General features: G+C 45.1%; 2 protein-coding genes across 3 annotated transcripts in view; one reads left to right on the top strand and one right to left on the bottom strand.

Annotated features, from left to right (window-relative positions):
* Positions 1-16,499, top strand: part of CFAP97 (cilia and flagella associated protein 97) — a 33,017-nt gene extending 16,518 nt beyond the window's left edge. The window contains exons 4-6 of one of the 2 annotated variants that reach the window (XM_035112973.2): positions 1,358-1,626; positions 6,025-6,175; positions 12,883-16,499. In XM_035112973.2, the coding sequence (XP_034968864.2) occupies positions 1,358-1,626; positions 6,025-6,175; positions 12,883-13,016 (554 nt within the window). In that variant the 3' untranslated portion in view covers positions 13,017-16,499. The remainder of the gene's footprint in view (positions 1-1,357; positions 1,627-6,024; positions 6,176-12,882) is intronic. The other variant, XM_035112974.2, reaches the window with a different exon arrangement.
* A 5,134-nt stretch (positions 16,500-21,633) lies between these two features.
* Positions 21,634-25,990, bottom strand: SLC25A4 (solute carrier family 25 member 4). The gene is made up of 4 exons (XM_035113016.2): positions 25,734-25,990; positions 24,081-24,567; positions 22,723-22,863; positions 21,634-22,135 (listed from the first exon to the last, which is right to left on the bottom strand). Exons 1-4 carry the CDS (start codon positions 25,842-25,844, stop codon positions 21,978-21,980), a joined length of 897 nt encoding a protein of 298 aa, XP_034968907.1. The 5' UTR covers positions 25,845-25,990; the 3' UTR covers positions 21,634-21,977.
* Between the last annotated feature and the right edge of the window lie 1,259 nt (positions 25,991-27,249).

The raw sequence follows: 27,249 nt of genomic DNA, 5'->3' as shown, positions 1-27,249 counted from the left end.
GGAGTACCTCATGGCATGGGAGGATGCTCCACCGTCCCAGAATGAATGGGTCCCAGCCACTCAGATACAGGAGGAATTCCTGGTAGAAGAATTTCACGCCCTCTTTCCCCATAGACCCAAGCCCTGGCACATGGAAAGGGAGGGGGAGGGGGAGGAAGCACGGGAGAGCAGTTCACCATGGCGCTGGGAAGCGGAGTTTGAGGAACCAGAGGATGAGGTATGGGTGTCACCGAGATCCACCCAGTCAGAGGAAGGAGCAGATTGGCAGAACATTTTTACCCCTACCAGCTCTGACGCCACGGACTTTTTGGGATTCCCGTCCTCCCAGGCGGAAGGGGGGGGCTCGCAGGACTGGGGGGAGGTGTTCACACCAACGGGCTCGGAAAGCACTGAGTTCTTAGGCTTCCAGTCGTCACCGACACCTGGGGGGGACCTGGGGAGGGGTGAAGGAGAGCTTGGGAGGGGGGTGGATGTGAGGGACAGGGGATATCGTGAAGTCCCTCCCCTCCTGAGTTCAAGCCCATCCCCGAGCACAGGGGAAAGCAGAGAGAGTTCCGATTCCAATGGGGAAGCAGGAAGTCGTGTCCGAGGCTCAGGCAAGGTAGAGGAGCCAGGGTCCCAGGTGGGACAGGAAGGGGCGAATAAGGGGGGGAGACCCATCCCCCCAACTCCGGAATTACGCAGAAAGAGGAGGGGAAAGAGGATGGGTCTGCCAAAGCTTTTGTGTTGGAGAAAGACGCGCCAAAAGCCATTCGGAGGTTCTGGAACCGACTGACCACATCACTCCGTGTAAATAGCAATGACTTCAGCACTGTAAATACGCAGCACCAATAAAAGAATAAAATGCAGAGCTGCGTAGCGTCGTTACTCTGAAGTAGCCCACTCCGGCCACTGTGACAGAGCCTAATATTGCAACCTTGTGCACAATTTTCTAGACCTAAGTGTCATTGAACACACTGGGATAAATAACCTTGCAAAAGAATGCACCGCAAATATCCTTCGGTGCCATGGTAGCAGCAGTATTGTGTTCTCTCTAGGCTAGCCTTTCCCAATCTGGTGCCCTCTGAGTGTTTGGGCTACAACTCTCAGTAACACAAGCCAACATTGTCAATGGTTTGGAGCATTATGGGAGTCGTAGTGCAGCAACACCCACAGGACACCAGGCTGGAAAAGCTGCTGTAAGCTTCTGCTACGTATGCATGTGTTGCCATTTAAAAGCTATAGGCTGAAAGTGAGGTAACCCCCTCACTTAAGTTAACTGGTTAAACCCGAACTCAATATATTTCTGGATTTCAAGTGAAGATATACAACCCCCTTCATATATGTTGGCTTCTCAAAGGTTTACTTGTGTTTAAAGCTTTTCTGCAGCTGGAGAAAAAAGAACAACAGAAGCTGGTCTTGGATCAGTCCTCTATAGGGTCAAGGAAAAACTACTCTTTCACAAATGAGGAAGTTCGACAAATTGATCGGGAGAACCAAAGGCTCTTAAAGGAATTGACAAAGCACTCTGCAAAGCCCAGGAGCAAAAGTGCCTCACTGAAGAAGCCTTCAGGTCCAACACCTAAGATGTACCACAGTACCATCAACAGGCAGAGAGAGCAGCAAAGGATTGACAGAGAGAATCTGGTTAGTTGAAGCTCTTTCGTTTATTAAGCGGAGTTTTGTACCTACTAGGTGCATCTATTACAATCTTTAATAAGTCATTGAGCAGTGTCATTGTGCTCTTGCTATGATGTGCAGAGATGTGTCATTGTAACATCCGCCACATTCTGCCCATGTTCAACCTAGGAGGGAAGTGGGGGGAAACAGCCAACCAGAAAATAAAAAGCAGTATAAAAATGGCATGCCCCCAGCATCCCTGGAAACACAACCACAGTCCACCATTGTGTGAACTATGAAGTCCACATGCCACCCACACGGAGAAGGAACCAGTGAACCCCCAGCAGTGATACAGCCCCCAACTGCAATACACACTACCATGCTGCAGCACACCCAGTCTTATCGGCTGCAGTGCCATAGTCACATCTCCCTCCTCACTGACCCTGTTCCATGCCCTTCTTGAGTACTTTCCCCTGGCTGGAATGTGTTCCTAAATTTTGATAATGCCTCTTGGGCTGTGCACACACTCTATCTTTAAAGCACATTCTTTCCCTCAAAGAATTCTGGGCACTGTAGTTTCTTAAGGGTTGTTGGGAACTGTAACACAGTGAGGGGTAAGTGGCGCCCAGAATTCTTTGAGGGAAATAATGTGCTTCATATACGCTTTAAAGGAATAGTGTGCATGCTGCCTTGTTTGTCTGGATGCACAGTTGGGTGTAAACCTTTCGACTTTTTTGCATGGCTGAAATGCGGCCTACTATATACAAGGGCTCCACACCTCCGATAAGGAGTGGGTTGGAGGGATCCCTATCTACCACTCCCTAGAAAAAAAGAAAGTTAACTTGGAGAGTTCTTGAACTGTCATCTTGGTAGCAAGGAAGAAGAAAAACAAATTATGTAGTACTAAGAGAGTACATTAATAGTGTGTCAATAGCACGAAGAGTGTAGCCCACAACATAAAATGAAATGGAAATAATTGAGGCGATAGCTAGCAGTCAGTTTCATTATCTGTATCTTTGCTTGTTCCATTACCATTGAACCATTGTTGTAACCATAGTAACACATATTGAGGCAAATGGAAGCTCGCGTTTCCATGTAATAGGTCTTTAGCTAGAGCTGATCAAATACAGTGGTACCTCGGTTTATGAACACAATTGGTTCCGGAAGTCTGTTCATAAACTGAAGCGTTCATAAACTGAAGCGAACTTTTCCATTGAAAGTAATGGAAAGTGGATTAATCCGTTCCAGAGTACTTAAACTGAAGCGTTCATAAACTGAAGCGAACTTTCCCATTGAAAGTAATGGAAAGTGGATTAATCCGTTCCAGACGGGTCCGCGGAGTACTTAAACTGAAGCGTTCATAAACTGAAGCATGGGTGTAATTGGTTCCGGAAGTCTGTTCATAAACTGAAGCGTTCATAAACCGAAGCGAACTTTCCCATTGAAAGTAATGGAAAATGAATTAATCCGTTCCAGATGGGTCCACGGTGTTCATAAACCGAAAATTCATAAACCGAGGTGTTCATAAACCGAGGTTCCACTGTAGTAATATAATGTAATTTTGGAAAGTATTATTACATGCAGGAACAGAGAGAGTTTGATTCATGGTCTGTCTGCTTTTTACATAAGAATTCTGATCTCTGCTAAGGGTTTATGAATCCTAAATTTGCAGTAAATTATACAATGTACTCTGTCTCTCCAGTACTCAGGATTTTATTTAAAAAATTCCTATACTAAGAAATCTAAGCACTTGATGCCTTTCCTTGTGTATCCCCACTCTGCAATCCCATTGCTCTGTTGGTCTCTTTCTGAACCTTCAAAGGTTCAATTATATTCTTTTGAGGTGCAGCAACCACAAATGCATACAAATATTCTGGATGTAAATTCACCGCAGAATGGTTTGATGACATTATGATACTGTGATACCCCCCCCCCCCCTTAACACATCTGCAGTTGCATTATTCTTCATATACACATACTGGTGAATTTTGTGCCATGAGATTTCCACTTGCATTTTAAAGTAACCTTTTATTTTTACATTCCCCACTGCTCCAGATTATAGTCAAAACCCTTTATTTGCCATTTCTCTCTATTTTTCCCTGAATACATTGTTAAAGTATTTGTTCAGTTAGATCAAGAACATTTTCCTGTGCTCTCCCCAAGCACCACATCGATAGCAATGTACTGTAAATTTAAATAGATTTGAAACTGATTGTCTCCCCTGCCCTTGGTTTTATGAAGACAACTTTTAAAGCACCTTAATCCAGAATTTCCTTTACTATGTTTCTGTTACTTCTCAGAACCAAATATCAGACCGCAAATTCTTTTCTTTTTTGTTGTTGAATGACATTGGAACTTGTCCTTATATTAAGGAATATTTAAGTGCAACTGTTAGTAGTAGCAGTGATACAGGGTAGAACATTTTCTAGCGCTTCATTTTTCTGTGGAAAATTTTTCCATTTCATTAGTAGCAAGGGGCAGATGGCAGTCCCAAACACAATATTATGCAAGCTTGATAGTTTCAACTGTTTAAGCTATGTTATGTTTACTAAATAGGAGTAAAATGCTAACTTGCTAAATTGAGTTGAGTTCTCTGGGATATTTAAAAAATCCAATGCAAATTACCTCTGCAAATTAACCTTATTTGTTTATGGAAATGTTCCAATTCATTTTTTTTCTGGAAAGTTCACAATAGCACTTGTTTTTTATCTGTATTGGGGAAAATGAACCAGTGCCAAGTAGTACAGGATATTCTGTGTGTTCTGGACATTTTTATATAGACAGCTGTTTATACTGGACAAAAACCAGTTTCCTGTTTTTCCTGTGACTATTACATGTAAACAAAATTGGCAACATGAAGTACGTTGCTGTAGCTGAAAAGAATTTTCTTCTAGAAAAGCATTTCCTCTTTTTTATTACCGGTATTACATTTTTATCTTGCCTTTCCCCCCAAATAGTTCAGAGCAGCATTTATGATCCCCTTCCTTCTGTGAGATTTTGACTGGCCCAAGATCACTCACCCCTTCCTTCTGTGAGATTTTGACTGGCCCAAGAATCCTGACTGCAAGATTTTGACTGGCCCAAGATCACTCAGACGTCTTTTAGGCAGGGAAGGAATTAGAACTTGGACTCTCCCTAGGCCAAGGCAGACATCTTTTCCACAACACCACACTGAAACACAAACACTATCTCCTCGCACACTTGCCCATACTAAGTATTCAGATTTTATATGACTCACCAGTGGCATCAAGCAAAATGGTTGCACTGATGTGTCTGATAGTTTTGGGTTTTCTCTTAGAGAAGCAGGGATAAAAATCTGAAAATGTGGAGTTAAGGTACAAGATAGAAATTTTATTTTTAGTTAACTAGCTAAAGAAGCTAAATTTAGATTTGAAATGTACTCTTCCGCCTCTGCTGTGAAAAATAATTCTGGCTTCTGTTGCAAATGAAATTAGAGGAGACATCGTATAAACAAAGCCAAACACCTGTCGACGTGGCCAGTTGTTTCATAATTCATGTGTAGCTGGGAGCTTCAGTGTGTGGTCTCCCCTCACATTTGACTTCCATTTTGAATAAAGTACTATTGGGGGGAGTAAGTTTGAGCTTTTTTAAAAAAAATTTTATTTAAGTGCCAAACATAAGAAAGAAGAAGGAAAAAACAAAGAAAGATCAGGGGGCAGAGAGATGAGGGCAGAGAGTGACACACTGTCAACACAAATCAAGAACACAATCGCTTTCAGTACTTCCTTCCAAAACTAAACATAGAAGTCAGTATAAGGCATCTAGATAGGTATCCTCGTGAAATTGGTATTTATTAAAAAATATGTTCAAATGTAGCAAGGGTGGCGAGGCCCTCAGGCAGTTGCTGAAAGGATGGTGTGTGTTTATTCTTGCAAGTTCAAAATACCTTCGCAACAAGAAGGGCTCACAGCTTCTGTTTTTCTGCCATTAATCCCCATGCTTATAGGAATATTGTTTAAGAGTATCTGAACATAAATTACAACAGGAGTGGTAACTGCAACGATTAGATTACTATTTGGCCCTCGCCGGTAAATGATACTTAAGCCGCAATACAGGGGGGGAAAAATTCACAATCTGACCCTATTAGCTGATCTAATGTATAAACCCCACAATCACTCCAAAGTGTGAGCTTTGCGATGCTAGTGTCTCAACACTGCTTTTTTTTTGCTGTTTGAATTAGGCTGGTAGGAAACATAATGTGCTACTTTGCCATTTCACTGTTATATCAACAACATCAAATTTGGTTTCGTTTAGTTCTTTAAAAGGAAGCTTTTCTGCTGCCCATGGTTCCCTAACACAAATTATATCATAGCAAAGAAATGGTATTCAGCTTTGACTAGTTTTGATAACTGCTATGGATTTTCTCTAAACAAAAAGTAATATTTTTAACAAATTAAATTTAAGGCTTTTTTGAAGAGGCTTGAAGCAGTGAAACCGACGGCTGGTATGAGGCGTTCTGAGCAGCTTATGGACTATCAGCGCCAGATGAGTTACCTCAGTTCTGCTCCCTCTCCAAGGCGAGGGAAGTCTGCCTTAAGCCACCACAGCCCTTCTCGTAAGCAGAGTTTGCACTTTTCATTATAATAGTGAATTTTTTGTAATGGTGAATCATGCTTTCAAGTATACATGCATAATCCTGGATGTCTTCATCCCCCAGTCTCAACATGAGTCAAATGTGTGAAAAGAAAAGTAAATTACTAAAGCCCAGTATTTAGTCCCATATGCAACTTGCATTGCTCTGTGTGTGTCGCCCTTCATGTCCAGCTAAGCACTGAGAGTTATATGGGGAGATGAACAAGTCCCATTCTCAGATTTTTCTTGCAAACAAAATGCTTTGGGCAACATGACTACCAAATTTCAGCCTTCTAGCGAATGTTGATTATATTTAGAGTTCATGTTCCCCCTTTTAAAGGAAGTCCGCATTACTGTTTAGCATCTAGTCACCTGGAGTGTTTTGGGTTAGGGTTACTTGTGCACTAAATTTCAGATTATTATTTTTTTGTGTTAATATTTTATGGAAAAGTTTTCCATTATAAAGAAATAAAGTGAAACAAAGAAAAAGAGAAGAAGAAAATAAAAATAAAAAACAATATATGTGTCAGGGGGCCTGATATGGCTACTCTAGAGTAACGACTCCAGCATGGTCTTTTTAGGCTTTTATTAAGTGCTGATTATTTACAGTGTTCAGAGCGGTAAATATGCATCCTTAAGGTGAGGTGTCAGAACCTCTGAATGGCGATTGGCGCGTTTTCTTCCAGCACAGAAGCTTTGGGAGACCCAACCTCTTCCCCCTACGTTTGTGTCGCAATTCGGGAGTTGGGGGGATTGGCCTTCCCCCCGGGCCCCCCACTTCCTGTCCCACCTGGTGCATGGGCTCCGCAACCTTGCCTGAGCCTCGGACCCCACTTCCTGACTCTCCGCTAGAGGCAGAGCTCTCCCTACTCTCTCCAGCGCTTGGGGATGGGCTGGAACTTAAGATGGGAGGGACTTCCCTGTATCCCTTGTCCCTCACATCCACCCCCCTCCCAGGCTCCTCTCCCCCCCTCCCTAAGGGCTCTCCGCTTGCTGGGGACGAGTGAAACCCCAAGAAGTCCGTGGTGTCAGAGCCTGTGGGTGTGAAAATTTCCCCCCAATCTGGCGATCTTTCCCTCTCCCCCTGAGAAGACTGGAATCCCAAAAAGTCTGTGGCGTCAGAGCTGGTGGGAGTAAAAATGTTCTGCCAGTCTTCTCCTGCCTCTGACGTAGTCGACCTTGGTGAAACCCACACCTCTTCTTCCGTATCCTCAAATTCCGCTTCCCATCTCCATGGAGAGCTGCTGCCTGTTCTCCCTTCCTCCCGCCCCTCCCCCTCCTCCTCCCTTTCCATGTGCCAGGGCTTGGGTCTGTGGGGGAAAAGGGCGTGGAACTCTTCCACTAAAAATTCCTCAGGTACTTCCGTGGCCGGTATCCACTCATTGTGGGACGGCGGAGTATCCTCCCATGCCATAAGGTACTCCAGCCCTCTCACCCCTCTCCGTGAGTCTAAAATCTCCGTTGCCTCATTGAGTCGTCGGGCGTCTCCCGTCTCCCCCCCTCCCTCTGGAGGCTGATCACTGTCCCGCAACCTGGTGCTTTCTCTGTACGGCGACAGCAGGGATCTATGAAACACTGGGTGCACTCTCATGTCCTCAGGCAGTGCTAGCCTGAAGGCTACCGGGTTGACCTGTTGCGTGACCGTGAAGGGGCCCAGCCTCCTGGGTGCTAACTTCTTGCATCGCCCCCTGGTGGGAAGACCTTCCGAGGACAACCAAACCTTGTCCCCCACCCTGATGACCTCCCCCGGTCGCCTGTGGCGATCTGCCCCCTTCTTGTACGCTTCCTTGGCCCTCTCCAAGTGTTCTCTGAGCTGCTGGTGCACCGTCTCCAGGTCCTCTGCCCAATCCTCTGCCTGTGGGCCCTCTTCCTCCTCCTCCCCCTCCCTCTCCGGGAAAGATCTGAGGTCGCGCCCGTAGTTGGCCTTAAAGGGCGACACCCCTGTGGAGACGTGCACCGCATTGTTGTAGGCAAACTCTGCCAGTGGCAGGAGATCCACCCAGTCCGTTTGCCTCTGGCTGACGTAACATCTCAGGTACTGCTGCAGAATGGCGTTGACTCGCTCCGCCTGTCCATTGGTCTGCGGGTGCCGAGCCGTAGACAAGCTGACCTCCACCTGCAGGAGGTTCATTAGCCGCCGCCAGAACCTGGAAACAAATTGGCGGCCCCGATCCGAAATAACTCTTAAAGGCAATCCATGCAGTCTGAATACGTGGTCAACAAACAGTTTGGCCGTCTCTTCTGCCGAGACCGCCCTGGCACACGGTATAAAATGGCACATTTTGGACATGAGGTCCACCACCACCAACACTGCGGTCTTGCCCCTGGACGACGGCAGGTCTGTGATGAAGTCCATGGACACTACTTCCCACGGCCTGTGCGGTGTGGCTAATGGCTCCAGCAAACCTGCTGGTGGCGCTCTGACCACCTTTGCTCGCTGGCAGGTGTCACAGCCCCTTACATAATCCCGAACATCCTCCCGCACTCCTGGCCACCAGAAGTGTCTCATGACTAGGTGAGTGGTTTTGTCCCTTCCGAAATGACCCGCCGTCGGGTTGTCGTGCATCTGCTTGAGGACCTTACCTCTTAGCTGTTTGGTGGGCAGGTACAGGGCTCCCCTGTAAAAAAGCAAACCCCTCCTTTCCTCAAAGTCTTTTGCCCGCTCCCTCCCCCCTCGCAGCTCTCTGAAGATGCGGGTGGCGAACTCATCTGCTGCCGTCAGTGCTGTGAGCTCTGCCTCGCTTACCACTGCTGCTCCGCAGGCCCATGCGGACTGGGGGGAAATGTGCCGGGGTGCTGGTGGCAACTCCTCCTCCATGTATTCCGGCTTGCGGGAGAGGGCATCCGCCCTGACGTTCTGCTCCCCCGGTATGTAGTGGATGGAGAAGTTGAAGTGCGAGAAGAACTCTGCCCATCGTATCTGCCGCTGGTTGAGCACCCTGGCCGTTCTCCAGAACTCCAGGTTCTTGTGGTCCGTGCACACCTGAATGGGATGCTTGGCGCCCACAAGGAAGTGTCTCCAATGCTGGAACGCAGCGTGGATCGCGAGAAGCTCCTTATCAAACACCGTGTAATTGCGTTCTGGCTGGGTCAGCTTTCTGGAGAAAAAGGCACAGGGTCTCCACTCTCTGTTGGCATCCAGTTGCAACAGGATCGCTCCCAAAGCCCTGTCTGAAGCGTCGGTTTCCACGCGTAGGGGCGCATCCTGCACCACGTGGAACAGGTTCTGGTCGGAAGCGAACACCCTCTTGAGGCTTTCGAACGCTGCTTGCGCCTCTGGAGTCCACCTGAACTTCTGCTTGCCTCTTAGGCAGTCCGTGATGGGAGCCGTAACGCGAGAGAAGTTCTTGATGAACTTCCTGTAAAAGTTGGCGAAGCCTAGTAGGCGTTGGGCATCTTTGCGCGTCCTGGGGCTGTGCCAGTCCAGGATGGCCTGCACCTTGTCCTTATCCATTGCTAGCCCCTCGTCTGACAGCTTGTAACCTAGGAAGTCCACCTCCCTGGTGTGAAACTTGCATTTCTCCAGCTTCACATACAGGTGGTTCTCTTTCAGGCACTGCAACACCTCCCTGACATCCTGCACATGCTGCTCTGGGTCATTGGAGTAAATAAGGATGTCATCCAGGAAGACCAGGCATTTCTTGAAGAGGAGGGACCCCAGGACGTGGTGCATGAAGGCCTGGAAGCATGCTGAGCCCCCTTGCAAACCGAAGGGCATGACCAGATATTCAAAAGAGCCCAGTGGCGTGAACATCGTGGTTTTCCACTCATCGCCTTCCCGGATCCTGATCAAGTTGTACGCCCCCCTCAGGTCTAGCTTGGTGAAAATCTTGCCCCTGCGTGCCGCTGTCAGCAGATCATCCACTCTGGGCATTGGGAAAGCCACCGGTTCCGTCATGGAATTGAGCCGTCTAAAATCCACCACCAGACGGCGCTGTTGTGTGTCCTTCTTGTCCACCCAGAAGACCGGGCTGCCCCCTGCTGCCTTGCTTTCTCTGATGAACCCCCGCTTGAGGTTCTTGTCGATGAACTCCCTCAGATCCTCCAGTTCCTGATCTGACATGGAGTACAGCTTGGCTGGGGGTAGCGTGGCCCCTGGCACCAGGTTGATTTGACAGTCAAAGGACCTGTGTGGGGGTAGGTGGTCGGACTCCGCTTCGCTGAAGACCTCCTGTAGGTCCCAGTACGGTTTGGGTATTGCCTCACCCCCCTTGACGTGCATGGTGGCCACTGTGGCGATGGGAGGCCCCTCCCCAGGTTGGCGTTGCATGCAATGCTCCAGACAAAAGTCCGATCCAAACGTGATGCATCTCTGGTGCCAACTGATGGAGGGTTCATGGCGCGCCAGCCAGCTCATGCCTAAGACGATGGGGGGGTCGGAGATGGTGGTGACGTTGAATGCCAGTGTCTCTGAGTGTCGTCCCACCGTCATTCTCATGGGGGGGGGTCTGGTGGGTGATGGCCCCCCCCCAGCAACTCCCTGCCGTCAATGGTGGAGACGTGCAGGGGGAAATCCAGCTGCAGAAGTTGGATCTGGTGCTCTTCTGCAAAGTTTCTCGAGAAGAAGTTGGCTGATGCACCACTGTCAATTAACGCGAGTACCGTCAGGGGATAGCCATTTGGGAGCGTTAGCGTCACTTCTAGAACCACCCCTGCTCTGGGGGGGGGTGGGCTGTCGCTGCTCCTCGCTGTGCGGGTGGGTGGGTTGGGGCCGGTTTGTGCTAACTGTGCCTGGCTGCTGCCCCTTGTCTCCTGCAGCCAGGCTGTCTCGTTTCCCTGCTGTGGTGCTGCTTCAGTGGGGGAAGGTACAACCGTTCCCGCCTTTCCTTGCCACTCCCTGCGATGAGGGCAGTCTCTGACGCGATGCCGGGGGGAGTTGCAGAGAAAGCAATTCCTGCCTCTTCCCTCCTTGCGTCTTGGCGCCGCCGGGGTTTGAAAAGCCCGTGCGCGCGCTCCACCGATCTCCATCGGTTCCGGCTCTGGGCTTGGTCTGGGCGGGTCTGGGGGCGGGCCCTGGGGTGGGGTTTGGTGATGTGGTCTGTCCTGGGAGCGTGGGAACCAAGGCTTTGCTGCGTGCGTCGCTTGTTTGTCATTCCATCTGGATTCCTGTCTCACCCCCACCGCTAGCGCCGCTTTGCTTAACTCATCCATAGTTCGCGGTTTAGGACCTCTCGCCAGCTCATCCTTAACGTCTGCGTGCAAACCCAGGTAGAAGGCTGATTTCACTGGCTCACTTTGCAGATCCCACCCCAGTTTGTGCACCAGCATGGTGAATCTCGCCCAGTAGTCCCTAACTGTCGATTTTCCTTGTGTTAAGTTATGAAGCTCCTCTTTAGTGGCCTCCATTTCACTGTCACTAGCGTACATTATTTTTAAAGCTTCTAGAAATAGTTTTGCGTTCTTCATGCAAGGATTTTTTTGCGCGATGAGCGGTCTTACCCATTCTCGGGCGGCCCCCGTCAAATGCTCTACGGTATGATAAAGGAGACTCTGTGCGCGTCATCTGGGAATTCTGCTGCATGCAATTCCAGCGCATAATTTATTTCTGTCTCAAATCCTAGGTACTCCCTAGGGTCGCCGCTAAACTTGGTGACTAGGCTCTGTCCCCTTCTCACTTGGACTAGCTGCGGCTGGGGCGCCCCCCCACCTCTAGCGGCTTTTTCCTCTTCCAACTTCTTCTGCAGGTCTAATACCATCACCCTTAGCTGTTTCTCAGTCTCCTCTTTTGTCCTCACCTGGTCCACCAGCTTGTTCAGCTCCTCCTGCGCCCCGCGCGCTTCCTCCTGAGCGGCATGCAATTGCTGCTGTGCCTGCGCTGTAAGGTTCCGTAGCTCCTGCTTCGCTGCTTCAGCCTCCAGCCTCCAATGCTCAGCCTCTTGCGCGCTCATCGCGGCACTCCAAAGTAGCCAAAAAAAAGATTCGGAGGTTGCTGTCAGGGGGCCTGATATGGCTACTCTAGAGTAACGACTCCAGCATGGTCTTTTTAGGCTTTTATTAAGTGCTGATTATTTACAGTGTTCAGAGCGGTAAATATGCATCCTTAAGGTGAGGTGTCAGAACCTCCGAATGGCGATTGGCGCGTTTTCTTCCAGCACAGAAGCTTTGGGAGACCCAACCTCTTCCCCCTACGTTTGCGTCGCAATTCGGGAGTTGGGGGGATTGGCCTTCCCCCCGGGCCCCCCACTTCCTGTCCCACCTGGTGCATGGGCTCCGCAACCTTGCCTGAGCCTCGGACCCCACTTCCTGACTCTCCGCTAGAGGCAGAGCTCTCCCTACTCTCTCCAGCGCTTGGGGATGGGCTGGAACTTAAGATGGGAGGGACTTCCCTGTATCCCTTGTCCCTCACAATATGCATATTTACGGGGTGGAAAATCAGATTTCTTGATTCTGTGGGGGTACATTTCAAGAGCGAAACGCACATTACAGGTTGGATCCAAAGTGTTGCTCCAAATGTCCTAGATCCTCAGAAGTGACTTTTTGAGGGTTCAGAAGACAACAGCAGAAAGCAGGCATGGAGAAAGCCCCTCCCCATGAGCTGAACCCCTTTTGCAATTGGTTAAGACCCTAACCCAGTATTTCTGATCATAAAACGTGGAGTTTCTTGCATAGATTTTAAATGGCTTTGTTTTTCAAAATGCAGAGTTCTGCAACCACCTTAATACTGTCCCTTTTCTGTGTCCTTCCCCACAGGAGGTGCTTCAGGAGCATCCAGCCACAGCGCATCTAGTACCGTGAGTCGGAGAAGTGAAAGACCCGTTTATGACTCATCCAGTGATGCCTTGCAGCGATTGAAACCCACTAGTATTCGTACTGCCTGGCTATAAGTTATTTGCACTTTGCCACCAGATTTTTAATTCTGACGTATTTGCAGATTGCTGTAAAGTCTCTGCAAGAGTATTGTAATATTCACTGTTGGTGATTAAAGGACACTGGAAAGTGATATTAACTACAAACAGATACAACACTGATTATTATTATTCTTTTTTTGAGCAAGCAAGATCTTTACTATACATGTTGGATAATATCTTCCCAATCAGTATTTCTGGTAATGATATATTTGTATAAGAAAAGTGGCACTGTAAATCTTATTTATGTTCTTCAATCACAACTGAAGCTCAGATGTGAAGAGTAGAGGGTGGACTTGTAGCACTTTTGGACCAGTGAAAAAGTGTAAAAAAAAATTGCTTTTCATTTTTCATTGTACAATAAACATTTGCATTGGATTAGTTGCTCAATCTTTTGTTTCTTACAGTGTAGCTGCTGTTTTTAATTTAGTACAGCCAATTTATGCAGTCTTCAACGAGAATTACATCGCTGGTTTTCCATATAATTATTTCTAAGGTCTTGTGGAAATCGTAGAGTGACAATATGCAGTACAATTCAACTCCGTTTCTTTCTGGTGATTCTTGAAATGGTTCTGTTTGGCTGAGTTCTTTCAGATGAGCTTATGCTTTGCTGCTGCTTCCGTGCCAAGAATGGTTTTTGATCAGGTCTCCATGCTTAATACTGAGAAATGTTATCTTTAAATGTTTTAATATTACATGTATCCAGTAGCAGTCAGGATGGAGGGATGGAGATGCTTACGTGACCCTCCCCTAGCACCAGATGTGTTTGCACCCCATAGGCCATCTTGCTTCTCTGCCTCCTCGTAAGGTGCAACCATGCTGGTGATGGGAGGTAACCACCACCAACGTTCTATGCTGACCCTTACTACTTGTAACTTAAGCAGTACATTTGGTTTTATCCATTGTCTCCCGTAAAGGCTTGGCAAACCTTTTGTTAATTAAATGAAGCTCTCCTTTTTTGTGTGGATTAAACTCAATTTTGACAGTGATTTTACCGGTAATGTCTTAAGCAGTAAACATTTAGACAATGGTGTGGAAAAGCTCTGTGAACTAAAGCTCTCTTATTGACCTTGTAATGTAACTAACGTTTAGATAGCTCTACCAGTGTGAAGTATTTGCACAATTATGCTGATTGAATGGTTCTTTATGTAGAGTTTCACTGTTTCTTGAATGAAGTACAAATGAGCAAGCCATCTTCTGGTTGCACTGTTTGTTTGTTTTTAAAAAACTACTAAGCACTTTTAAACCTTTCCGTGACTTTTCTCTTCATAGAAAGCACAGTGTGTACTAGCTTTAAACAGTGTCACCTTAAATGTTTTATTTGATTGATTATGGAAGACATGAAACTTGTATGTCACTCTTTTTAAAGCTTTAAGTAAATGATTAATTGAATTACATCTGTGTTCAGCATTGTACTTCCTTTCTGTGAATATTTTATCCGGATATAAACAAAATGAGGTAAATTTGGAGCTTAAGTTTAGTAAGTCTGTCATAGAGTCAAATTCCCTTCCTTCTAATTAAAGTTCTCTCTGTAATGATTGCCAACTCCAGCACTCTCGTGATTCCCCATTATTCTTTGATATAGGAAATAATGTTTCCACCTGAAACACAAGTTCTATCGATGGTGTATTTTCTGGGTAGCTTTCTGGTTTGTTTAGAGTACGGTAAGCCCACAACTTGCACACATTTAACTTAACATGCAGATTTATGCGCATGGCAAAAAATGGAAAGGTTGCAGGGTTCCAAGGGAAATGACTTTGGTAATCCTCACCTGCCACTGAACCCAGTGGTTTTTTTATGTGATTTTGGCTTTAGTTCTGATCCCCGAAACGTATACCCCATGTAAGTTGCAGGCCTACTGTAGATTCTTGCTGGTATCAGAGTTGCCTCACACAGTGTGAAGGAGAAAACATTACATGAACCACACAATATGCATGTGGGTGCTACAGAGAACCATAGCCTATCTCAGCTCTTGAGTGTAGTATAAATAAAGCTGTGTCAGTTATACACAACTTATTTATGTGTGTGCAGAACTTGATTTTAATGTACACAATTCAGTGCGTGGACCCCCCCCCCCCCGAGAAACTATAGTTGTTATCCTATGCAAAATTTGGAGCTTCACAGAAGAGTTAAATATGATTTGACGTATAAACAGGAAAGGTTTAATCAAGGATACAGAGGTAACTTAGGTTTGTGTACAGAGATATAGCGCACGTTCATTTTCATAAATACCTCCTTGCTGGATTTGACTGACTGGCTAGTTTGCCATACTGTCAGATACTTATTGGGAAAGGCCACTTGCAAGGGCATAGCTGTAATAATCCTATTCTGCTGATGATTTCAAGCATCTGCTAAGATGAGAGAGTCTCATTTATTGAGTAGTAATGAAGGGGGCCCAAAGTCCTGGTATAAGGCTGCTTTCTATTTTATTAAAAGTGTATTGTTCCATGTATGCTGGGTGCTTTCTGTTCTGTTAGCTTGAAGCAAGCGGTGATCAGCTTGGAGGCAGAAACTGGTGTCTGTGTGTTCTGCTCCTTTTGCTCACAAAGCAAGTTCTGTTTACATGTCTCACATAATATGTGAGGTGTCACTTACTTGCACAGCATCCAATAGTATGGTCCTGACATTCTCCCATCACTTCATGGGCTTCTTGTTTGATGTTCATTTCTGCAGTACCAGTACAGTATAGACATTTTCCCCTGAAGTTCTGGTTAGTATCTTCTGCTAATTAAGGGCATCAGCAGTTTCCATGAAGAGGGTTAGAAATAATTGCCTGTTTGATGTATTTGCAGTCTAAAGTGCTTTGTCTGTAACTTTAGCTGGAAGCAAGATAATTATATTTCTGCTTCTGGTAAGACACCCAAGAACATTGTCTCCTTTTTGGAAGGAACAATAGTAGTGATAAACATTTGCAGAGGTAAAAGCTGGTATCGGCTTGCTCAGGGAAAGCAATGCCTACCTGTTTTGTAATATGACCCATATGTATGTGTATATGTTTTACAGTTCTACCCCCACTCTTCTTCGAAAGAGCTCAGAGCACCTTAATGTGGTTCCTTGACATCTTCTCATTCATATGTAGCTGAAGCGTCAAACTAGCTTCAAAAGTTGTAACCATGTCATTCTCATTTTCAGACCATTCGCTGGCAGGCTATGCAACAAAACGAGAACGCAATACTGCTTTTAGCTAGATTTTTTTTCAACTTTAAGCGGCAGGATTTAAAGGGTAGATAGATAGATATGTTCATTCTAAAATAGGCCTTGTGCTAAATTTACACATGTAGAATCCCAACCTTCGGTGGTACAGTGGTACCTCGGTTTAAGTACACAATCGGTTCCGGAAGTCTGCACTTAACCTGAAGCATACTTAACCTGAAGTGAACTTTCCCATTGAAGCATAAAACAAACAAAAAATGCTTCCAGTAGCACCTCAGAGACCAACTAAGTTTGTCATAGGTATGAGCTTTCGTGTGCATGCACACTTCTTCAGATACGAAAGCTCATACCTATGACAAACTTAGTTTGTCTCTAAGGTGCTACTGGAAGCAATTTTTTTAAAAAATTTGTTTCGACTACGTCAGACTAGCACGGCTACCTACCTGTAACTTTCCCATTGAAAGTAATGGAAAGTGGATTAATCCGTTCCAGACGGTCTGCGGAGTACTTAAACTGAAGCGTACTTAACCTGAAGCGAACTTTCCCATTGAAAGTAATGGAAAGTGGATTAATCTGTTCCAGACGGGTCCGTGGAGTACTCAACCTGAAGCGTACTTAACCAGAAGTATGAGTGTAATTGGTTCTGGAAGTCCGTACTTAACCTGAAGCGTACTTAACCTGAAGCGAACTTTCCCATTGAAAGTAATGGAAAGTGGATTAATCTGTTCCAGACAGGTCCGCGGAGTACTTAAACTGAAAGTACTCAAACCAAAGCGTACTTAAACCGAGGTATGGCTGTACTAGTTTTCTTATTGTAAGGTGTTTTTCTAAAAAATAAAAAAAAGGAAGCATAGAAAGAGAGCATCACCTACCTACCATCTGATGGTAATGCAGTCACTATGACTTCAAAATTCTAGCTTTACATACATCAGCTTTGCAAATCTCTGTTTGCATCCATCAGTAACTAACTCCTAGTGTCTTGTACAAATTTTTATTAATGACACAATTTAGCAGCTGGCCATAGCTAAGCGTGTTTAAGGCCCATTGACTTTTTGTAGGTTAGTCAAACATGTCTTGTTCTTGCTGAATGGTTCTCACAAGTGCTTAACTTTGACAATTGGGTCCATGAGATGAGGTGAAGCAACCGCCACCAGGGCAGCAGATCTCAATGTCAATCTTTCTATTTTCCCCACCACCCTTGTTCCTAATGCAGATCTTCCTGACCCCCATCTTCACAGGCAAGGATGGTGGGGTGGCTCCATTTGGGGGGTCTGACTCTGGTGCCAAAATGTATTGGGCCAGCCCTGAGCCAAATAATAAACCTGTGTTAAAATGAGAACAGTATCCACATTTTTCCTACCAAGGTAAGGCCTGGGCCGCAATGACTTGGAAAACTGAAGGCTCACTTTCATTCAGAAGTTTTCAATGCTGGGTTGCAGATTTGAAATCTCCTTCTCCCTTCTAATCATGTCCACAGCTCCTAATTAGCAGAGAGCCTCTCTAATTTGAAATCAGGGAAGGATTGCCAGAAACTAGGGCAGCTGAAAGCTGTGCATCAGCATAATAGTGGATCATAATTTGCTCCTTTCTTGTTTTAGGCTAAAGTGTGCTGTACATTGCTATTATGAGGCCTATGGAGGCACTTAATTTGGCAGAATGCTCTTAGGCCGGTCTTCAATCAGTGTATCGCTCAGAATTAACAAACATCTTGATGATTATGATCCTGAAAAATGCATCGAAGAGGCCAAGGATTGAAGATGACATTTCAAGAGATTTAGTGGACTCAATCTAGAAATCTTATTCGGATAAAATACTCAAATGTCAGATAGCAAAACAGGCACAGGGAACTTTGGGGGTTTTTGTTTTTTACTTGAACGGCCATTCTCTATGCTGTAGAAGAACTTTCTGAATTATGCCTAGAGTTGTTGGCTACTGTGAGGTGTCATTTTTTGCTTTCAAGCACATATAACGTCTGTGGCTTACAGCAACAGTGGAAAACCTCTAATTGTGAAGAAGGCAGCTGAGGGTTGAAAAGGAGGTGGATGGTTGGCATGTTCTTCCATTTCCAACAAAGGATTTCTTTATATTTTTGCCTGTGTAGGAAACAAACAACAGTTGCAGCAGCCCTTTGGTAAATATTTGATTTTACTGCCTCCGTTCCAAGCTAATCTCCATGTAGCGAATGCAATTACTGCATTTACTACAGGAAGCACACTGCTCTGTTAACTTGCACATTGCCAAATGGCAACACATCATTTGTACAACTCTCATAATAGGATTGTTTTGCCGTTGTTTGGATGCATGATTAGCAGTCTGCCTTTCTGATTTTAAGACTTTCTCTGAACAGGAAACACTCCCTCTTACCCCAGCACCTGCAAGTTGGCTGCCTTCAGAGGCCTCTGTCTGGCAGCAGAGCAAGCAAGGGTTAGAAGCAAAACCAACCCCAACTGGGTTGTCCAATTCATGATGCGATGCTGCTTCAAGATTGTCTCATCCCGTGTCTTTTTAGAAATCTCTTCCCAGCTGTCATTTGGTATGGAACCAAGAACTGTTTGTCAGGACTACCAAAAATATCCTAGGATAACTGCTTATAAACACAAAACGTATTCATAATAGGCTGGTACAAGTAAAGCTCCACTTTGTGTATTGTGGGAGCCTTTGAAGCTGCTCGGGGTGGGGTGACACTCCTGAACATGGGAACTCGGAATGCATGGATTGGGCTAGTACAAAGAATGCATGCTGATAATGCCCTCTGACTATCATGCGGTGAATGCTTTGGGACAGCTTTTAGGGACCAAAAAAGGGCTATTATGCGGTGGCGACCATTATGCGGTGAAATACGGTACTAGCCAAAATGGCTCTGTTCTGCCTCCATTGTTGGAGACAGTATGCTCCTGAATGCTGGGAATCACAACTGGGGAGGTTGGTGTTGTGCTCAGATCCTGCTTTTTGGCTCCCCATGGGCATCAGGTGGCCTCTGTGAGAACAGGATGCTGAACCAGATAGGCCATTGGCAGTCTCTTCTTTTTCCTTCCTGTAAGCCAGGCATCCCCAAACTTCAGCCCTCCAGATGTTTTGGACTACATTTCCCATCATCCCTGACCACTGGTCCTGTTAGCTAGGGATCATGGGAGTTGTAGGCCAAAACATCTGGAGGGCTGCAGTTTGGGGATGCCTGCTCTAAGCTCCCTCTGCTCCAGCATCTTCCATCTCACATCAAATTTGGCCAAAATGGCCTTTGGAAGAGCATGGTGTAAGCCCTGGTACTGTTTTTAATCACAGAAGATGTGGGTGAATTAGGCACATGCTGCATGTATAAACAGTTGTGTTTAATATTTTTGTATATATAAAAAAGGGTGTCTTAAAAAAATTGCACTTTGATATACCTTGGGGCTTGGACAAGCCTGCTGAGACCTTTTTCTTGTGTATGGATGGAGCTCCTCTTGCTATATAATCATCAAGGTTCTAGCCTGAATCGCAGGCATAGAGAGAATGACAAAAAACAGATCCCAAGACATTTATGCTAAGCAATTTGAACCAGAACTGCAGACCACAAAGTGCTAATCTATAATCCATTGTGGCAGAAGTTAAAAATAGTCTATTACTGATTAATTTTCCATCAGCTTCAAGATGCTGCTTCTGCTTCTTTTAGTTACAAAAGCAAAATAAAAGCAACACTTGACAATGGTGCCAATGACCTTACAGGGCACTGCACCAAGTGTGTCACAGGCAAGATTCCTCTTAAGCCATGGATAGGCAAACTAAGGCCCGAGGGCCAGATCCGGCCCAATCGCCTTCTAAATCCAGCCCGTGGATGGTCCGGGAATCAGCATGTTTTTACATGAGTAGAATGTGTGCTTTTATTTAAAATGCATCTCTGGGTTATTTGTGGGGCATAGGCATTCATTCATATATATTTTTCAAAATACAGTCTGCCCCCCCCCCAAAGTCTGAGGGACAGTGGACCAGCCCCCTGCTGAAAACGTTTGCTGACCCCTCGTTGAAGACTTTTTCAACGAGATCGCTAGATTGTTACATGTGTCATGGTAGGCAAGTATAATAAATGGCCCGTTGTATTTGATGATAGTATTTTGCCACATGTTCAACAAATACTTACAGTAAAAACACAAGACGATTTTGTTCTTAGTGCAGAAATAAATGGAATTGCAGTGTTTATCTGGGTTGGTTCATTACAGCATGTGTAATAGTAGTTGGGGGGGGGGAGGTTCTAGCTTGCATTTTGCCCAAGGGCCACATTCGCCTTTGACCCAACCCTCTAGCAGGCCACATGCCATTTTGGGTGTGTTATGGTGCTGTATCCCATTACCTCAACACATACTCTCACGTGTGTAAATGCAGATTATAGGACAGGAGACAGGTTCATAACTGACCTAAAATCTTTCGCCGTTGGTTTCTATGTGTCTAGTCTGAATAAGAAGGATATCACAAGTGTTTTAGGCGGCATCCCTATAGCTAGTAACTGTTGAATGAATCCACTAAATTCAGTGGGACTTCAAGCCAGGCATGCATAGAATTATCCTGCAAGTCTCTTTTTTAAAGAAAGTTATTTTCCTTTGTTTTCCAGTAATTATTTGATCAGGGCATTTAAGATCAGGTTTTGTTTTTGTTTGGGTTTTTTAAAAAATGTTTTCTTCCTCACTTCCCCCATTTTCTTGCTCTTCATATATTAAATTTCAGATAAGTCTTCAGCTGCCTATTATGGTTTTCATGCAGTTTCCCCTTAAAGTAGTTGGAAGTTGTTTCAAAAATATTTTTATTTATTTGATGTCTATCTTGTTCTTACATGCATTTCCTCTCTTCTCCCTAGACTGTCTTCTCAGAATTGTTGATTATTTTCCAGCTTCATAAAAAGTACCTACTGGGATTCTCATATTCTTGCCTGCCCTCATTTGAGCCTGTCTGGTTTTCTTGTGAGAACAGGTCCATTCTAGCTATACAGGTACGACAACACCTGCCCACACTTAATCTTCGTCCACAAACTTCCAACAAGTGCCAAGGGAGGACAGAAGCTAAAACTAAAACCTTTTAAAAAAATGTATATATGCTATCTTCACCAATATATCTTCACCAATGATTAAGCACAAGAGATAAAACTTGCATAATTCATGTTACACAATTTTAAGCAGCAAAAAAGTGATTGCCAGATTTTAATCCAGAGAAATTACAGACAGAAATCCATTGAAATCATACTTCACTTTCTGTAGTTTGTTTACTTAAAGGACTTGGGCTTCAACCCTATATGACTGTACTTCCCATGACACATTTTTGGCAGTGTTTGACATACACAGGTCAGAACCATTCACATGGTTGTAGTTTTGTGGGTGGCACAGATGCAAGGTAACACACCCATTTTTTTCCACAGTCTTTGAAGCTACCTTTACCAAGTATGTGCCATGATGCAGGAAAAGAAAATTGGCAGAGCTTTGATTTAAATAGTATTTATTGAATTCACATTCCTAGTTATCTGAATACTGTGTAACTAGCCGCCTTCAGGAAACGCACTTAAATATAGGAATATATTAATGGATCTTTGTCAAATATATTTATATATACAGGTGCCTCTTTCGTTTCTCCATACAAAAGAGTTTGGCTGTGATCTAATGAACAAACCATTGATCTATCTTACAATGCTGCAACCAGGTCTCTGAATTGGATTTAACCCACAAAAGCCATCTCTATTTCCCTAGGAAATATTTTGTTGCCCGTTAAACCACATGTAGGTACCTTACAAAAGAGAACTTTCATTTGAATCAAGCCATTTGAGTCTTAGACGTATTTCTTGATCTCATCATACAAGACCAATACAAAAGCACCGCCCATGCCTCTCAACACATTGGACCAGGCGCCTTTGAAGAAAGCCTTGCCCCCTTCATCTTTAGCTATCTTCTTCCAGCAGTCGATTGTGCCTCTGTACATGATATCAGCTGTGGAAGACAAACATGGACAGGTAAAACATAGTTACATTACCTGGAGAAAAAGACCATCACAATACTGCCTTAATTCCCCACCCTCCGAAGACCTGGAATGCAGTTCTCTGCTCTTTACTTGCTTCAGAAGGAGGACAGTGAAACTATAATTTCACCAGCAGCAGCACAAAAAAACCACATTCAAATGTGTCACCACATTCTGGAAGTGAAAGAACATTCCTCCCTTTGATTTGCATACATGCATACTAAAACTCAGTACTATGAAACAGGACAAATATAGATAAATATAACTTGCCCAAAGACTGCAGAACAGAAATGGCACTGTACTATTAATGCACTTTACTACAAAATGTAAACATACACCAAACAGAAAAGCTGTAATATAAAATCAAATGGCATTGTTCAAGGAAACTGCGTCAATAATAATAACAATTACAGTCAATTGCATCTGTGTCTCTGTTTCAATCTGACCTTTTAAGAAGGAAAAGTACTTGGTTTTTAAGGCTTCTACCTTCCCTTGAGAATTTAAAATGGAGGAAATTTTTTTTTGGCAACATTACAAAAATGTAGGGTTATTTTCTTACCTCCTTTCCTGCCAGACTGCATCATCATCCTACGTCGGACAGTGTCAAAGGGGTAAGACACCAGCCCAGCTACTGCAGTAACGGTCTGTGCTATCATCCAGCTTACCATGATATGTACATTCTTTGGATCAGGCATCATACCTACCATTGGGAGTAGATTACCCAAAGACAGGAGAAGGAAGAGGAAGAGAGAGGGTGTTATCAGTACCACTTTATCAATTCTATCTCAAGCAAGACCAATCATGCCAGTTAAGTTTTGTTTTACACCCAATCAATCCAAGTCACATGATAGAGATTCCTGCATTGCAGGGGGTTGGACTAGATGACCCTTGGGTCCCTTCCAACTCTAAGATTCTATTATTCTAGACATCGGCAGCTGCAGCAGAATTCCAAGGCAAGTCATTTTGCATGCTACTTTGGGAAGATGTACATATACACAGATGCTGTTGTGTTTTCAGTGCCTGGAATGTATAGATGTACCAAACAGCAAGTGCATTCATACAATCCTTAGTTACAAGAAAGTTTGGGGTTGTCAACCAAACAGTTAAGCCACCCTCAGATATACGTAGACACTGAGTAGTCCACTCAATTAACATCCTAGCCTTCCTCCAACAAGCTCAGGTGGCAAACATGGGGCTATCTCACTTTATCCTAACAGCCCCATGAATTTAGGCCACTCCCAAAGTCTCACTCGGTACTTAAGCCCACATATTCACAGTTCAAATCCAGCACTTGAACTATTACACTACAATGGCACTTTTAGGGAATTGCTTCTACTGCCAGAGCTCAACAACTGATTGGGAACCTAAAGAAAGGTATTTTTTTTACTAGATGGGAATATTTAGCTTCATGTCTAGAATATCTATATGTACTGACCTCTTGGCCAGTTGGGCAAATATTAAGAGATGCTTGGTTGAAGGAGACTAAGAAGCTTGTATGATGAGAGTCACAACAAGGGTAGGATAGGTATCTGAGTAATGGGGCATGGGAAGGGCTGCCTGATTTCCTATGCTGGCAATTAAAAGAACCTTACTAATCAGTGCATGCTTATGAAGTTAGCTCATAACTACATATAAGACAAATTTTATCCATTATAAATCTTTGAAAATACTTGGATGAGGAGGTGGACATTTAAAAACTGTTCTGTTTTCTTTCTAAGAGAAGGGAGAAAGATGAAGCACATTCCAAACCTGTCCTGGTAATTAAAAATACTTACCAACCTACAGAATCAAGAAGAACCCTATTTTGGGAAAATGTTTAAATATTTCACATTCTACATTCAGGGAAAACACTATAACTCACAGAATCTAGGCTGTGTTTTGCTACTCTACGAACATCAAGCGGCTTCCCTTTCTTACCCTTAGCTGTATCATAGACGCCAAAATACGCTGCTCTGTAGATGATGATGCCCTGGACTGAAACATTGAATCCCTGGTAGAGACCCTTCAGGCCATCAGATTTGTAGATTTTGGCAATACAGTTACCCAGCCCAGAGAACTGCCTCTCGCTTGCCCCTTTGCCCACATCAGCAGCTAGCCTGGTCCTGGCAAAATCCAGCGGGTAAACGAAGCAGAGAGAAGTTGCTCCTGCAGCACCCCCAGAGGCCAAGTTTCCAGCAAAGTAACGCCAGAACTGCTTGTGCCTGTCCACACCCCCAAGGAAGATCTGCTTGTACTTGTCCTTGAAGGCAAAGTTGAGGGCCTGGGTGGGGAAGTACCGGATGACATTGGCCAAGTTGCCTCTCCAGAAGGAAATGATGCCCTGCTCTTTGGGGATCCGTACTACACAGTCCATGATCCCCTTGTACTGCTTATCAGCTGTGATCTGTTGGCTGGCATGCTGGACCTGTTAAAGGAAGAAAAGGGATGGGAAGAAAGAGAGATGGAGGTGGGAAGGAAGGAAGGAAGGAAGGAAGGAAGGAAGGAAAATCATTGTGCCACATTATACACAACCTCTCAATTGGAAGAAATAGCCATTCCTATCTTTGCACCTGCAGCTTTATGTTTGATTACTGTTTGGTGCCAAAGCTGACCATCTGCTTGAGATTAGCATCACTTGCTACAACACCAGGGCATAACAGCTGCACATAAGGTGTAACTATAATAACTTACTTGAGCATTAGAAATGGAAAGTGGAAGAACTGTAATTGCTCCTCCTTCCAATCAAACAATCCCCACCCCCCCACACATATGAAGTTCTTGATAGGCTATGGGCTAGCTTGATTTTCTCTAATATGCAACACTTTCTTTTTAAAAAAAAACTATGGTGATTTGGTAGCATATGCAGTATTAAAGGCTACATATGTAAGAAGTCATTCTTCCATTTATATGGCCCTCCCAAGAGCTCATGTCCTTCAGTTGACCTCCAGTTAGCTATCAAGCCACTGATCCTAGTAGAAAATAGCACTTTCCCCCCAGCTTAGTTCAAATGATGGAAGCTTCCTTGATACATATATGGTACAAAACACCGTTCCTTTCACAATAGTTTTTTAGTGTCTTTTTTTAAACAAGTCATTGGACTTAATGGCCATCTGCCATGTACGTGCAAGCACACACTGAAAAGAAAAGAATAAAGCACCCAAGATTTCAAGGCATTTCCCCCAATGCTCAACACACTTGCAGATCTGTGCTCTAAACAGAGCAAGGAAAAAAGAGCTGCGCTGGTCTTGTGCAATCAGAACTGCACAACTGGAGTTTCCATATTTAGTCACTTCAAGCTCGAGCCCATCTGACAGTAGAATTCCTGCTCCACTCCTGAGTCACAGGAAGATCCTTTCCTTAGAGATACAGCCGAGCAACAGCTCTTGAGGGCAGCAAACCTAAGGCATTGCCATCACCAAACCATCACTACTTCTAACAAAGGGCATATGAACCTGGAAAGAATGCCCCTGCCATTTACTTTTAGGTCCACAGAAGATGCAACCTTTCGAGGAACTGGTGCAGGTTGACTTTTTGGGCAGCTTATTTTGTGCATGTGCAAGCACACCAAATTATAAACTCCACCCTCCTTACCTGTAGCAGCAGTTTCACTCTTTCAATAGGTGCTACGGCAGTTTTGGAAATGGCAGCAGCAATCCCACCAGCCAAGAAGTCCTTAAGGAAACTGAGAGCTTGTTCAGACATGGTGGAGGCAAGTCAGAGCGACAAACCAACCGCCCCCTCCTCTTTTCTTATTTCTTATTATTTATATTCTTTTTTTGGTAATGGAGGAGCTGTCAACAGGCACCTCCCCACCCAGCTGCGCCCCCCAACCTAAAGCACCAAATGGACGGACCCTTACCCTTTTCCAACTATTTATAACTCCCCCCTGGGTCTCGCGATAGCCTGAGGGGGCCGGCCGGGGGCCGTTCCGCGCGCACATTGGCTGGGACCCCCCCGTGAGGCGAGGGCACCGGGGCAAAGCCGCCATGCTGCTCTCCCCTGAAGGGGCAGCCCTGGCGAGGGGGACGTCTCGGCAAGGGCAAAGTAAAGTTATCTGCTGCTCCCTGTTGGAGAGCGCAATGTCACGACATGTGCTCGCGCTATTATTAATAGCACACGGGGCTGCCCTGGCGGTGGAGGGCGGGGGGGGGGGCCGGGGGGGCGAAACTGACACTCTGGACGGAAGAGTTAACCCTTCCACGGGGGCGACCGAAGTTCTGACGAGGAGAAGCGCAAGGAAAGGTACGAAGAGGCGCGCGAGGCGCGCGAGGCTGTGCGTGCTGTTACAACATGTGAAATAACATAAACCCGCCCTTCTTCCTCCAAAGAGCTCAGGAGGTGGGGTTCCGTTTTTTAGCCTGCACAGCAGCCTTATGAGGTAGGCTAGGGAAGCTGAGATATACAGTGATTGACTGAAGATGTATATGCCCGAGGATGGATTCAGGATCTTCCCGGTCCATGTCCTTGCTACTGGGTCGCACTCGTTGCACCCAGTAGCAACGTATCTGAAGAAGTGTGCATGCACACGAAAGCTCATATCAATAACAAATAGTTGGTCTCGAAGGTGCTACTGGACAATATATACTGGACGATATATAAATATATATTTCTACTGCGTCAGACCAACACGGCTACCTATCTGAATCGTTGCACCCAAACATTATTTTCAGTTTGTAAACCCACCACACTCTGCCTCGCATTTCTTTTTATTTATTTATTAAATTTTGGAAGTAGAACACAGACATGGCTAATAGCCAGATCAGATCAGGTTCTAGACCTGAACAAGCTAGTAGCCACTGATAGCCCTGTCCTCCATTCATCTGCTTATATTTCCAATTTGGTATAATTAAGATTGTGTTTTCATACGCCCTTTGCTTTGTCTTTTTAATTCTCTATTGCCTACTCTGGCTGGCTGGCAGCAGCTCACCAGTGTCTGGGGTAGAGACCTGTCCTAGCTCATCTGCAGAGATCCTTTAACTGTCAACTTGTACCCATGCCCATGAAAAGCAAGTGCTGTATGTTTTTGCCTTCATAATTTACTTATTGTGCATGGTGAACTCTGAAAAGTAATGAAGTGAGGAGTGTGCGCCCATATTTAAGATGCTGA

Source organism: Zootoca vivipara, chromosome 9 (genome assembly GCF_963506605.1).
Source record: "Zootoca vivipara chromosome 9, rZooViv1.1, whole genome shotgun sequence".
In the NCBI taxonomy this organism is placed as follows: Eukaryota; Metazoa; Chordata; class Lepidosauria; order Squamata; family Lacertidae; genus Zootoca; species Zootoca vivipara.
This window is presented reverse-complemented; position numbering and strand designations above follow the sequence as displayed.

What these genes read in the sequence shown, in the direction of transcription:
- SLC25A4 (XM_035113016.2), bottom strand. Translation starts at nt 25,844, where the DNA reads ATGTCTGAACAAGCTCTCAGTTTCCTTAAGGACTTCTTGGCTGGTGGG. An exon ending in GAGTGAAACTGCTGCTACAG is followed by an intron (nt 24,568 to 25,733) that starts GTAAGGAGGGTG and finishes TTCCTTTAACAG; the next exon opens with GTCCAGCATGCCAGCCAACA. An exon ending in CGTCTATGATACAGCTAAGG is followed by an intron (nt 22,864 to 24,080) that starts GTAAGAAAGGGA and finishes TCCCAATGGTAG; the next exon opens with GTATGATGCCTGATCCAAAG.